The sequence below is a fragment of the Falco punctatus genome (assembly GCF_963210335.1).
Source record: "Falco punctatus genome assembly, chromosome: Z".
Classification (NCBI taxonomy): domain Eukaryota; kingdom Metazoa; phylum Chordata; class Aves; order Falconiformes; family Falconidae; genus Falco; species Falco punctatus.
The window spans coordinates 37,668,711-37,683,417 of NC_137586.1; the positions used below are offsets into that span (position 1 = coordinate 37,668,711).

The 14,707-nt window shown below is 38.1% G+C and overlaps 1 protein-coding gene across 3 annotated transcripts in view; it reads left to right on the top strand.

Moving 5' to 3' along the window:
- FOCAD (focadhesin) overlaps nucleotides 1–13,809 on the top strand; it is a 126,989-nt gene extending 113,180 nt beyond the window's left edge. For all 3 annotated transcript variants that reach the window (XM_080372894.1, XM_080372895.1, XM_080372896.1), the window contains 9 exons: nucleotides 778–906; nucleotides 3,688–3,803; nucleotides 5,053–5,313; nucleotides 5,946–6,035; nucleotides 7,179–7,356; nucleotides 8,779–8,876; nucleotides 9,734–9,985; nucleotides 11,548–11,623; nucleotides 13,111–13,809. In XM_080372894.1, the coding sequence (XP_080229020.1) occupies nucleotides 778–906; nucleotides 3,688–3,803; nucleotides 5,053–5,313; nucleotides 5,946–6,035; nucleotides 7,179–7,356; nucleotides 8,779–8,876; nucleotides 9,734–9,985; nucleotides 11,548–11,623; nucleotides 13,111–13,184 (1,274 nt within the window). In that variant the 3' untranslated portion in view covers nucleotides 13,185–13,809. The remainder of the gene's footprint in view (nucleotides 1–777; nucleotides 907–3,687; nucleotides 3,804–5,052; nucleotides 5,314–5,945; nucleotides 6,036–7,178; nucleotides 7,357–8,778; nucleotides 8,877–9,733; nucleotides 9,986–11,547; nucleotides 11,624–13,110) is intronic.
- Nucleotides 13,810–14,707: the final 898 nt, after the last annotated feature.

Sequence of the window (14,707 nt, forward strand, 5' to 3'; positions counted from 1 at the left end):
GAATACACCATTATCAGGCAAACTTTATGCTGCCCCTTATTTCAGTGGTCCTAGGTTTAGATTCTCTGTAACAGAGTGGGATTCAACTGTGTTACTGCTATGTGTGATAAATGCAAAGGAACCTGAAGAAAGTATGCTCTTACATGAGGAGTTGTTAGTGAAAGAGAGCTGTCTTTGAGTACAGTTTTAAGGGAGATAAAGCAAAAGAGATTATTCCTGTGTGGAGCTAAGTGAGCTCACTGCTGTCCTATGAAGCAGGCTTTGCTTTCAAATGGAGGTAAAAATTGGCCATGATGGCTTGCCTCCCACAAGGACTTCCACTGAGTTAACTCCTTGTGTTTAAGTAACACAGTATGTAGCAAAGGTTAGCATCTGTCTGACAGTTCTTGTGGCCAGCACCTACAGGATGGGGAGGGAGAGCAGTGTCAGAAAACTTTGCTGTTCTCCTACTAATGAATGCAAAAATACTACCCTACTAGATGAGGAAAATCTCTAAATAACTCATAAATCGGTTCAAGGAGAAGGAACCAAAAAGTTTCTATTTATCAGTAACAAAAAGCTTTTTTTGATAGGACATTAATGTTAACAACACGTGTTGATTACAAACAAGAGATAGCTAATTCTCAGGTACAAAAAGAAGTAACAGTAGTTTTAATAATGCTTTTCAGTTCTTCACTATAGATCGGTCTTCAGTGCAGTGTTTGCATTTTTTTCCTGAGCTCTTTAGCCAAATGTGTGTGTATAACATTCAGACTTAGATTGATTCTTCTGTTGTAGGCCCTGAATCCGTTCCAGCTGAGTTGGTGAAAGTAGCACTGGCACCTATTGCCTTAGTTGGAGAAAGCCATCAGTACCCACCTGTAAACTGGGCATCCATTCTTTCTCCTTTGATGAGGCTAAGCTTTGGTAAGAGTAACACTTTTCTATTCAATCGTCTGTACTTGTTACAAGACTTATTTACTAACACAGCTTCCACAGACTTTAGAGCCCACTTCAGGGCTTGAAATTATTGCGGGGATTGATATGTTTACTGTGCTTTCAAGACCAACTTTTTAATGTTTGCAAGCATGTATTTGTGATCACCATGTGGAAACAGTTTGTTTTCACTCAGGAAAAGACTAGAGAAGGTCAGAGCTAAGAAGTTTGGAGCAGTATTGGAAGTTCCCTAAAACACTGGTGAAATTGGCCAATTTTTTCATTTGAACTATTTACAGTAAGGAAAGCCCATCATGAAACTCAACTAATTGTATCTTATTTTCAGTACTCACTAAATGCTGATCCAGTGCCTGTGTCAGAGGCTGCAGGCAGCTTACAAGTTTGAACTGGTCTGTAGTTCATATATCACTGGTCTGACAGACACTTTCTACTAAATTACACTGGGTGACAGAGAAGAGCATATCCCTTTTTCCATCATGATCCTGATTTTGTCAATGCGCTTAAGAGTATTTTTTTCATGCTGGAGAAAAGCTTAGATCCTGAAATATTATGTCAGGCAGCTTGTATAGTATTTTCTACTCCTGATATCTCATGGTGCCTATTTTGGTTGACTTAAATGTCTGAGTTTCAAACTAATTCCTTAAAAACCCCAACAAACTCCTGCACCAAGTTCTGTATTCCCTTGTTTGATTCTACTGAGGTTTTTTTCTCCTGATTTATGTAACTGATTACTGGCCTTGCGGATTCTTTTACAGCTGGTTTGGGTAAGTGCTATTGCATTTAAATTGATGGGCTGTAGAGCCCAGATACGGGACGTAGTTATTTCTTTCTGGTGTTTATTTTACTTACACAGACTGCTTATATAAGCACTAGAAATCATTGAACTGTCCTGTGAGGAACAGCTGCTTGCTAGATGCAGAAAGATTTGGCTACATATTAAATATTTTTGATTATACTTGAGCTGCAACTTCTGTTTTACTTGGTATTCTTGCAATTGGTTGTAAAGTCTTTCAAAAGAATAAGTGAAAGAATTTCCTATACCGAGCTTTGCAGTCTATGCAGATGCAAACATGCGCAACCTTATGAATAGCTGAAACTTGTTAAATGTATGGGGATTTTTTTTATTCCTATTTTTCACGTGGGAGTCTTACTTTCGTAAATCAGGGGAATTCCAGAGGAAACAGTACATTGATTTTGTGGCTATATTTTCATTGACAGCATTGTAGTCTCTATTTTTATACATAATTTGTCTTGACTGTCCCTCTGTAGTGTTGTGGAAGTTGCACACTCTTCTCTAGATTATATATACGTACATACAAAAATAGGTCTTGCTGTATGCTAACGAGCAGTATTCATGTTGTACTAGAAAGTATGATGCAGAACAGTTGTATTATGACCTAACAGTCCACCTAGAAATGTGACACTCTAACACACTTTTTCTGGAACAGCTATAGCATTAATATTGTTATGAAAATTAGACTGTGTGCTCAGTTCTCTGAGATTCTTTAGATCACTGTAAGCCTTTCTGAGAATTCATGACTGGTTTTATGAACTTTAAATGTTTCACAAATTCTACTGTGAAGGTTTGTTCATCTGTAAGCATATTGAAGACAACAGATTGCTTTCCCATCTTACAAGGTTTATTGCAGCATGGTTGAGCAGAAACCATATAACATGATTGAAGTTGTACCAGCTATTCAATAGTGCTCTGAAGTCAAGTGCCATAGGCAAATCATAATCTGTGTCTTAGCAGTCCAAGCTAGTGAGAGAATTTTTTAATTGGTTACCAAAGTTTCCTGTTAGAATTTCACCCTTTCAGAGACTTGCAAATGACTTAGCTTCTCGTATAAGATATTTTAATTCAAGGGGCCTGATTGTAGACTCTTAAATCTTTGCTTTGTTCATACACTGGTGTTAGTGACTGGTGTTAGTGAACTTTATAAAAGTCATGCTATGTAGATTCTCACTTTCATTACTGAAAGAACATCTTAACATGCAAAGCACTCTTAAGTTTTTTGCTGACGTTTCCCAGTAATGTGTTTTCTAATGGGTCAAATGCTAGTATAGTTCTTAAATTGTTTGTCCTGATATTGCTGTAGCAATCATGAACTATATGGAAGCCATGCCATTGCTCAAAGTACCTCTTCAACATATTTATGACTGGTTACTCTATTAAGAAACAGACTGTAACAGTCATTTAAGGAGGCTTTAAAGAGAAACCAGTAAGGATGTTGTAACCATTATATCTCTATGCACAGTAAGGTCTTGCCACATGTTAACCTGGAGACTGCTGCAAGCAAGCACCCGCGGCAATAAGAGTGACTGGTCTCTGTTCTGTGGCATACTGTATGAACATGGGATACATGGAAGAGTAGAAACATGTGAACAAATGCTTATTACTTCTACATGTAGCAAGAAGGAATATTGACTCATTTCTCCTTCTGCAGATTAAATCTTCTCTTTATTTGGCAATGAGTTTTTTATTTATTACTTTTCTTACTATTCCCGTGTTTTTATTCTTGAGTGAATTGAAATGAACTTAGACAAATCCTGAGATTTCTTGCTGAAAGTGCATGATATGTGAAGACTTCTAACATGTATGGTTAAAAGCTTCATGCAGCATCTCTAGAAAAGCAAATTTTAATGCCATGCTCTAGTAGAACAATAACCCTCCTTTATTTTATGAGTTGAGAACAAATTCAAAGTGACAATGATTTCTTCATAATTTTTGTTTGTTTTCTTTTGCTTTAGGTGATGAGGTAAAACATCTCTGCCTTCAATTGGCTGTGACACAGGCGCAGTCATCTCAAAATGCAGCAGTGCTTTTGGGGATGTGGGTGGCACCGCCCCTTGTCTACACTGTCAGTGTATGTATGTCAGAAAATTTGTGGGACCTAATCACATCTTTCCCACAAGGTTCCTCAGTGGTGATGCTTAGGATATCTCAACAGAAAAGGATTGCTGAAATTCAAGGCAAACAAGAACTGCTATGTTTGTGTTGCTTAAATTGGTTAAGACCTTTTCCCTCTCTCTTGTTTCATGCTATATCTCTAATAACTTAGAGGTGTAAGAAGGATGGCATGTAGGGAGAAAAAGTATCTTTTATTATAGCAGCTGATAATCTTAGAACCAAGCCCAACCGATCTGTCCAAAAGTTTGCCTGCTTCTTCCAGCAATGTCTCTTGATCTAGTGACATGTTACTTCTTGAAAACCTTGCCTTAATTCTGTAGATAGTCAATACACTAACATATAGTATAGTCAGATTTGGGCTTATCCTCCAGTCCAGTGGAGTTCTTCTTACAGAGGTAACATGGACTCCATGTTACATTATGTAAAACTCCCTGAATCCCACAGTGCACTTGACTGTGCAGTTCTGTCAGCTTAGACAAGTTGAGGAGCTGGTTCCTGACAATTCTCAGAAAATCCATTGTGGATATCTGTGATCTTTTCCAGTTCTTCAAGGGGTATTTTTTTGTCTTGTAATTCTGAATTCGTTAGTCTTCACAGATACACAATTTTAAGGTGCATAATTGGTAAGGTACCAAAAAAAGAAAAATTTTAGTTAAGATTTTATTTCTGAGAACAAGTTTCTCACTGAAGTGGGGGTTTGAGGTCACAAAATGAGCTCAACCACAGAGTGCATAAGCTTTGGATTCCTTCAAGGTAGTTACTGATTCTTCCTCACTAGCTAGCAATGTTAGTGGTGCTAGGAGTACCATGCTTGTATCCTTGGCTGTGTCGTCAGTCAGTATGCTTTATGTAGAAATACAGTGCGCACCATATGGGGAAATGACAATTGTCCTGTCAGTACAGAGACACAATATCTAGGGCTCATTGAAAGTCCCTCCATTTTTAAGGAAAATAGAATATTGACATGTTTGAACTGGTTTTAATGCCAATTTAATTGAACCGTTTTAATTAACATTGCTTTTAATGCAAGCAATTCGTCAAAAGAGGGAAGAAGAATTGAGAAGTATTTCTGACCTTGAGTGATTTCTGATGTGATGTTTGAACCACTTTTTTATAAAAGTATTTTATAATAGTATCATTTATAACAACAGTTGAAGGTCTGAAGAGCTAAAATCTGAAACTAAGCAAAATTTTTTGCTTTTCAGATGAAAACCCAGAAGTATCTTTTCATGTCCCTGCCCCTGTGGATGAAACATGTTGCAGAAGACAAACTACAGTTTTTTACAGAAGTCTTTCTGATACAACAATTTGAAGTGAAGAACCGCACAAAAACCCCAGAAATTTGCCAGTGTGTTTTACAGGGGCTCTTGCAGGCAATGAAACTTCCAGACCCTGCCCAGTACTGCTGGAGCTTTCTGTGCCAGGCTGTGGAGAAAATATTTGAGCTTCTACCGAATGAGGTTCAGGTAAGGAGTAAGTATGATGTGTATGAGCATTGTAGCTGGACATTTTTACTGATGGTAAGTCCCATCTTTTTGCACTGACCTATCAGATTTGAAACATGAAGTAGATGTAAAATTTTTACTGATAGTAGTTAAGATGCTTCTGTAATTTCAATTTGAGTTATTTTCAGATATTCTTCAGAAAATTACTAAGTTGTGAAACCAGTTTAATGTACACTTTTCCCTCATAAATGATTTGGTAATGGAAGAACACAGTATTAGTACTGAAATAAATGTTATTGAAACAGAAGCAGAGAACAATCAGAAGGATGGGGGGGTTTCCCCCACAGAGGATTCAGCTTCTCACAGTGATTTAAATAAACTATCTAGCTACAGAAAGCATCTCCAAGAAAAGGTACTTTTCCATCAAAAATAAACTGTCTGAAAGTTTTCATATACCATTATTCCTTAATTAATTAAGTACATTGAAGTCCCCAGCAAATACAGAATTTCTAAAATAGAATAAGTAAGATGAGGCTAGAGACTAGATTAAATATTCATCATGATCATTAACAAAATTCCTGGACTTACCAGTTCTAATTCTGAAGAAACCTGGAAGTATACATCTAAACACACATTTACTTTTCTGTTTCCAGAGAGGTGAACTGGAGATGTATATTGATGTAGGAAATTGTATCTCAGAAATGGCTGATTCAGAGATTGATCGCATTGTCCAGATCTCTAAGGTAATGATGTTTCACTTCTGGTCTTTTTTCACAAAATCCCGTGAAACAAGCATGTCTTACTGTTTTTCTTGTCATCAATGTGTTTTAGCTCATTGGGAGCATCAATTGTTTTATCTGCCATGCAAGTTAAGAGGGTTCTGGCTCTAATTTTCAGGCAGCAGAGAGAAACAAAAGTGATAAGACCTCATATCCAGAGTTTTCTCAAGGCAGCTGAAATAATGATTATTTCACCTGGGAGCTTTGAAATGGAGAGTCTTAAGTAGCTTGTTCGAGTTCAGGCAGGCAGGGGTCTGTTAGCAGAACAGGAGTGGTGTTAGATCTTCTGAATCCCAGACCAATGATGCAAACAGCAGACCATAGTCCTCTTAGGTCAGCGTAACCACTTACTTGAAACAGAGCGTGAGTGCATCGCAATGACCATCTGTGCTTGAACTGGTGGATCCTCACTTCTGTTAAAAATGTGAAATACTCTGAACGACCTTTCATTCTTGACATAGTGCTGTATTTGCATTCACATTCAGAACGTTTCCTGGTGGACAAGATGGCTAAGGATGACAATGGAATAGAAAGCTTGCAGCTTCTGGCTCGCCAGTGGAATCAATTAGCAGTGGAATTCTTAGCAGCTGAAATGCTAAGGAAATGACCTGTCTGGAAGGACTTAGGGGTTTCAGATCAGGTTATTATGAACAAACGTCTATGACATAAAACCACGTTGTTCTGTGTACAAGCAGAGTCACTAGAGAGTCAAGTGTTTAGATCCTTCTATCAGTTGAGTTCTTATTTCCACACTGGAAAATGCCATTTAAGAAAACCTTTTTTTTTTGTCACTGCATTGAATCTCTCTTGCAAGAAGACTTAGTCTCCAGAACTGTCAAGCTGGGTAATTTCAGTTTAAAGGGGAATGTAAAATTTAAAGCAACATGAAATCAGTCAATCTGTACTGAGTTGCCCTTCACTGGACTGTTTATAAGCATGTAAAATTAAAGTAATATGTACAGTCATCTGTTTCATAATTTGTTTCAAAGGAAAATCAGCCTGCCAGATAATCAAATAATTTCTCCCCTTCTTTTATAAAAAAAGGAATGCAGCATCTACTGTTCCCACAATGTTTTAATTTAATATGTTTTTTAATTGCATTTGCAGAACAACATAGAGAAGGTCACATTCACGAAAGTGTATTTAATTTCTCAAGGCAGACTGCCTCTGATGAACTTCAGTGACGTGATTAATACTGTGGTAGGATATCACCAGAAAGAAAGTATTTTGTGGATGCTCTTGCATAGTTTCTATCATGCTCGTATTGTGAGCCACGAAAACACAGGTAAGGCCAGGCTTAAAGAATAATCAACAACCAAGTCAACAGATATTGATGAATCTACGTGGATTCTTTTAAAATAATTTTAAGACTGTTTAAGCCAAGTGTTTCCAAATTTTTCTATATTAGAAACTACTCAATCTTCAGAATGTTTCTGCTCTTCAAAAACTTCTATCAAACATTAATTTTACATTTTTATCCAATTCTTTATGTTTCTGTGGATCAGCTACAAGTCATTTATCTCAGTCAGGTGGTTTACAGACCAGAGTTTTGATTAGATCTGTATCTCCTAGTCTTTTTAGACTTTCAGTGTAAGGTAGTTTTAGAAATGTACATAGCACATCACAGGCCAGTAACAGTGCAACTCTGCTAACCTTCAAATCTAGTATCTGACTTGGACTTACTGATATGTGACACGGTAGGTAGGGTCGTGTTCCCATGAGGCTGGTTGAACCAAGGAGATAGCTTGCTTTTCTGAGGTCCTTGCACTGAATTAACAGAGGAAATGAATTGCCCTTCTGCCTCTTCATAACCATACAAAATAGTTATCTGGTGGGTTAATGAGTTGGGCTGGCTCAGCAAAGGGTTTTTGATAAAGCACTGGAGCTGATGCAAGAGAAGTAGCAGAATCGCACAGGAAGATAGAGGAGGAAGGATCTTTGGCTGCCAATGTTCACAAAACAACTTCAGAGTGTTATATTTCTTGATGCCTTAGCTGCCAGCTGTGCCTGAAGAGCTTCAAACAGTAGTGAGTTTTGAATGAGTGAAGTGAGACTATTTTGGATAAAAGGGGAGGCCACATGAAAGGAGGCACATCTAAAGATTAAAAGCAAATGATAGTGTATGAAGTGACATAGTCTTGAAGGTGAAGATGTTTATTGGTTTGTGGGCAGTGGAACAGATTTTGGACAGCAGAATCTGAATCAATGAAATGTGTTCCATCCTTGGGTTGAGGGGTGATTCTGTTTGCATGCCTTGACTGTATTTCAGTGATCCTGTCTGCACCGTAGGATGATTTTCACAGCACTCCCCACATTCTTGCTCATCATGCAGTAATATACATCAGTGCTGGACTTAGATGAAGTACTGGGGCAAAAACTTCAAGAAGGCTTTAGGATTCTGTAGCAGTCATATATGCAGACTGGGTTAGTGAGACCTGCAGGCTGCCATGAAGTGACATAACTTTCAATCAACATTTCTTCTCCTGTGTGTTCATTGTGTTGCTTGCATTATAAGAAGCTTCCATACTGTTTAAAAGCCTATATGCCTTCTGTCAGTGGCAACCGTGAATCAAATGTGATAGTAGTATTGGTAAGCATCGTCCTTCCACAGTCAGTGTTTTGTTGCTATAGTGATTTGCCTGTGCTTGCTTTTTAATTAAAAATGGCACATTCTAGTATTTTATGTGAGTCAATGTTCTTCTTCTAGGAGTGCTGAAAAGAATGGACTGGCTGCTAAACCTGATGGGGTACATCAAAAATTTAGCATACAAGTCAACACCCTTAGAAAAAGTCGACCTTAAAGAGGTACATGCTATGAAAATAATTTGTAGCTTTCAGGAAAAAAGGAGGTTTTGATGTATTTCACATTCTTCTTCAGCAATAAGTATTATTCCTCATGCTTTCATATTTTAGAAGATTGTCATCTTACCTCCATAGGGAAATTCTTCTCAACTTTTGTGAATGTATGTGTATTTAAAACTCTTACTTTAATATAACCATGATGTTTAAATTATGATAGAAGCTAAAAGTAATTAAAGGAAATCATTGATTCAGATGTACTGTATTTAGAACAATTAGAAGAAAAATTTGAATTCACCAGTAAAGCTGTCTAAGCAGGTCAAAACTGTGCAGGTGCTGTTTCTAAGAGGGTTTGCACAGTTTTTAGGAAACTGGTATTGTTCATTGTTATGAACTTAAACTCACCTGTTTAAGTCTGGTTGAGGACATAAAATACACTACTGCTCAGATCAGAAAGGCATTCATTATATTGCTGCAGTATTTCCCAACCATTTGTAGCACCACAAGGGTGAACCATCTCTAATTTCCCTCAACACTCAGCTTGCTGTAAAGAAGCTATATCCCCATTTTAAATGAAATGTGGATCAGCCTTAATCTAAAGGATGATTTTAGAAGAGCGTTGTTTTGCTTTTCTTTCTGTAGACAATTTAGTTGGATGTGGAGTTTAAAAAAAGGCTTATGCTGCCTCAGAGCATAAAAGAATATATTTTCAGTTCTTGCACTTCGAATATTAGCTGAATTTTCAGATGATTGTTTTGAAGAGAAAGCCACGATCTGGATTTTTCTTTTTTTTTTTAGTTGTTTTTCCCCTCCTTCTGTATTATTCATTTAATTAAGTGTATTTTTACCTTTTTCCTGTTTAGTACATAGATTTCCTACTGTGGCTGTTTGCAGCTTCTGTAGTGGCCTGGGCTGACCATGGTGCACCATTACTGCTTGGCCTCAGTGCTAACTGGTCACCATGGAAGAACCAAACAATATCGCTGGAATTATCTGAAGATCACATTGGCAATGGCCCTGCTGACAAGCTTGCTGTGCAAGAGACTCTCACTCTCCTTCCAAGCAGCATTTCCCTTTTGCTGGCTAAAGAGCCTTGGAAAGAAGAATCACAGAAGGTAAAATTACATGTAGTGGTGCACATTTTCCAAGAGTCAGAAAGCACCCCATTTTTAGTAATTATCTGAAGTCTTAGGTGGAGCAGTTATTTGCTCTATATCTATTGCATCTGACTTGTGATCTTGGTTTTCTTTATTTGTAATCAGGTATGAATGTAGTTTCTCAAGTACAATGTGAGAGTTGCAAAGAGAACTGCAGTGTTAGGAGTCAAAGTGTTAAGAAGGTACAGCTAGGAGAAGAGAGCTGGCAGGTGCTGGTAGCAAGTCAGTCTTCTAAAACACCGAAAGACAGATCCTGTGGTTGAACATCAGCACAGTGGCAGTTTAGGGAAATCGAAGATATTCTGTGTAGCTTGTAGTGTGTCATTTATTTTCAAGTAATGTTTTAAAGTTGAAAATAAGTGTGGAAAATTGTGCCTAATTGGATAAGCCTATGGTGGGTTGCTTGTGGTTGAGATATGTGGAAGTACTATTATAAACCTGTAGCTTAATAGTTAGCTGTTTTGTGCAAACCAGAATCTGTTAAGGACTGGTTCCTGTACACCCCTATGCTCAGAGTTACCTCTGAAGTCAGAATTCAGAATGTGGAAAGAATGCAGGAGTGGGCTTTTAATATGCAAATGCCTGCAGGAGTGGGCTGTAAATTAGGACCATGCTGGCAATCAGTTAGCTGAGGGGAATGTGCTCGAGCTTGTAGGTCACGAACCCTGGGAGGACAAGGAGTGTGAATAGACTCAACAATTAACATGATGAGTCATCCTGAGAGAGCATAGGGGAGTGGGGGATGGATGGTGCCAAGGATGGCGCCCAGGAAAGGTAACACCTTGCTGTTAATTGATGGTAGTTAACCACCAATGGGGGATTGCCTAGTATGCAATGCTTAGCTCAAAAGAACCAATCTGTTTAAAACGTGCAGCTTCAAGAACCAATCTGTTTAAAAAGTGCAGCTTCTGAAAGTGTATATAAACTCATGCTTCTGTACAATAAATCGACATTTGCTTGCATCAAGCTGCATCCCGCCTCTCCGTCGCAGCAAATGCCTAATTAGGCTTTAGGGAAGAAATTGAGGGTATGCCCTGAAAATCATCCTGGTTAAGTTTGAAATACCACATTGTCCTCCAGGCACCCTGTGCTGCTAGGAAACAGTGAAAAATGGGGGAGGTCAAAAGAGGGACAAAGGCAGTAGGAGTTCTGAAGGATTTGCAGTAAAACATTTGGGCAAGTGACTGATAAGAAAGAATTGTATTAGTAAATTAAAGGCATGAACAGACAAAACAGAGGGAAGCTATTTACTTACTGTGCCTTCTTTGTTACAAAGGATTATTGAGGTAATGAGCAAGGGGAGTTTTCAGATCCAGCTGTGAGAGAAATTGCTCTGACAGTGAGATGTACTGTAGGGCGCTTGGATAGCTTGGGCAGAAGCTTGATGCGCCACTGCCTCTGATTAGATAACTATGTGTTTAACAGCAATCAGATGTTACCTGTCAAGCTGAAAAGGATTTGTGGCATTCTGATACAGAGGCTCGTTTAATTCAGATTTTCCTTTGTATTTCTATGTTTAGTTTATTGACTGGCTGGTCAGTATGATGGAAAGTCCTAAGGAAGCATTATCAAAATCTTCTGCAGACCTGCTGAAAGGTATGATATTTTTAATGGGTTCCTTGTTTTTCCATAACTGTCAGTACTGATCAAAATCCAGTTGTTGAAAGGACTGAGATGAATCTGTACTGTTAGCATATGTAGGAGAGCTACATTTTGTCTTTAAGGAAACCTTTACAGGTAAGAACACCTTCTTAGTATTTGCTATCTCATCTGCTAACTTATGGTGTGTTGATGAAGACCCAAAGTACCTAAAGGTACATCTGGTCCTACAAGTGTATTTCAATGATAGATCTGCCAATTATTTTTGAAGTTACCCTTACAAATAAAATGCAACATCCTATTTGGACACCTTCCAGTACGAGAATCACATAACAATTTATTCAGGTGCAACTGAAGACTGAACTGTAGGGAAGGGATTGAAGACAGATAGTGACAGCCTAGTAATGTGGTCTGACAAGAGAGTAGAGGAATGACGGTTGCTGAAAATACGTATGAAAAGAAATATGGGAAGTACACGATATTTTGAATTACGGTAGTGGTATGTGGCCCTAGCATGCACCTATTGCTCACCTAGATACGTAGGATTGTGAATGCAATGTGTGCAAGTCATTTTAAAGAGGACACCACAAATATTCTCAAGCGAACTGAGTGTGCTTTGTGCTTCCTTCCATTAACACAAAGCACTTCCCTTGAATCACTTGATTTGCTGGACCTAAACATGACTTCTTGAAATACAGTTAGAAGTTTTTTGTATCAGTAGAATATTTAGCCTTTTTTGGAGGGCCTGCAGTCTTTAGTCTCTGATAAATTTCAAAATTCCCATGTTGTGTCTGTGGAACTCCACCAGAAACAATGCTAAGGGCTGTTGGAGTCTCTCCTCTGTACATCAGAGGGTCGTGATATACACTATATCCTCAGTATGCCCTGATTGAGATAAGTCATTGTTTCCCTGGAACTTTCCCTTGGTTTTTTTTATTTTAAATAGTAGAACACGAAATTTTCTTCTGGATGACTAGAAGGTGACTGGTTTGATTACTGGGTTTTGCCTAAATGCATGATCCTTTCAAATTGAATTAAGGAATCAGTGGATTGCATTTCCAATCAGTGAATTGCAGAGAGGACTCGAAACATTGTACTTCGTGCTTCTGACCTTTCCTGTGCCTCCTGTCTCTTGCATCATTGCTCACTGAATTCAAACTTTCTGCAGCGTTGGTTGATATATGTCACTTCAAAGTGATGGTCTAGTTAGCAGATGTGATAGGATTTCTGTGGGAGACATACCATAAAGCAGATGAAAGGCCTAGTACAACGTCCCGTTTCCATGTAGAGACTAGTGTATGTTATGAACAGCAGAAGTAGTATCAGGCACTCCCAGGCTAGGAAGTAAAAAATTCATAAAAAAGAGTTAGTAAAAGGAGAACTGAATGTATACATGTATATAGCTAAATGACTAGGAAGAAGACTTTCACATCCTTTCCAGTCTGGACTGCACAAATTCATGTCATTTCTCCTTGTCTTTACAGTTACACTTCTGGCCTTGAGATCTCTGGCAGAGTTCAAGAAGAAAGCAGTGTGGACTAAAGCTTATGGATGGTAGCTGCATGCCGTATCTTACTCAATGAAGAAAACTGTTCATACTTGAAAAGCCTAATATTAATACTCAGGCATCAAGAAGACCAATTTCAAAGAGGTTTCTTATCAGAAGGCTTATGAGAAGACCTGTAAAATGAAAAACAGCATTTTATTTTTCATTGATGGGAGTAGGGTTCTTTCACAAGCTGCCTAGCATGGTTTGCACTGAGCTGAAACTAAATGAGAAATACACATTTAGTTCTTTCAGTTGAGTTCCTTTAGTGACACCTGGAAGCCTCAAAAGCTGGAGTGAAATATTCCTTTAACTCATGTAAGCTTTTTAAGAATGGGTGAAAAAAAAACTTTGCAAAATTTGTTTGGATGTAGCCTATTTACTAAAGTATGCTTTAGTGTAACAGATGTATGAATGAGCTTTTAGTTTTTAACTGATCAGCCTTTTTTAGTAATAACGCAATGCTGTTGTGCTGTAGTGAAAACACCTTGAAGGTATATAATGTGAGCAGCGTTTCTGAAAGGGGTGGTATGCTTGTCAATTTTGCAATGGCTTTTATCATGGTGATTGAAATAACTCAATTATGGATGCAATGTCCTCAGCTCTGGGACAGCTGCAGTTTTCTTTCCACTTATAACTGTTCTTGTCTCCTTTATCCTCTTTTTCATGTAAGGATAGTTTTTCCCTGCCTCTAGGCAAAAGGGACAATACAGCAATTCTTTTCGACCTTTGCCATCTTAAATAGATTAGCCCCCAACATTTTCCTTATTTAATAATCTTCTCTTTCTGAAGGAATAGAGAACACTTCCACTTTGCGGTCTTGCTAAGACAGACGTTAAAAGGGGCTTTGGTTTAGCAATCCTCCTCGCTAGAGTAGAGACAAAAATTAACAGAATATAATTGCTTGGGCACTGATCCCTAATGTCTTTCAGAGCAGTACTAGTGAGAGCATTGTTGATTTTGACCAGCTTGCATGAAACATTATCACACTGCATCTAGAAACCACACCCCAATGGAGGAATTCTCTCAATTTCAGGACTGATAACATTTCCTCTGTGGAATAAATTCTCCTCTGACTTCCTTATGGACTTTTCTCACCTAACAAGGTTACTGTGGGGTGACAGTTAGCTTCCTACAGCTATTAGACATTTCTTCAGTGATTAGGTGTGGGGAGTATTAACACAGTACTCGTTTGTATTTCTGAAATAGTGTATAATAATGGTAATTTCCTGCTCTGTATGCAGCTGTATACTGAGAAGACAGTCTAAAGGTGAATATACAGAAGGACTTACTGAAAGCAGTTGTCACGGAGTCAGTATCTCTGTGCATGACATTTCCATTTATGTGCACTTCTAAGTAACCTCTAACAAAGCCAAGTATGTCACACATTTTAATGGTGCGATCTCTATCTCATGTACTATTTCTAACTAACTTAGACTTTTACACATCTTTTTGCTTGTGTATCAGCATTTTAATTCAGACTAAAAGTTTGTCTTTTTTCAAAGGGAATCTCTGGGTAATGCCCACATGCTGTG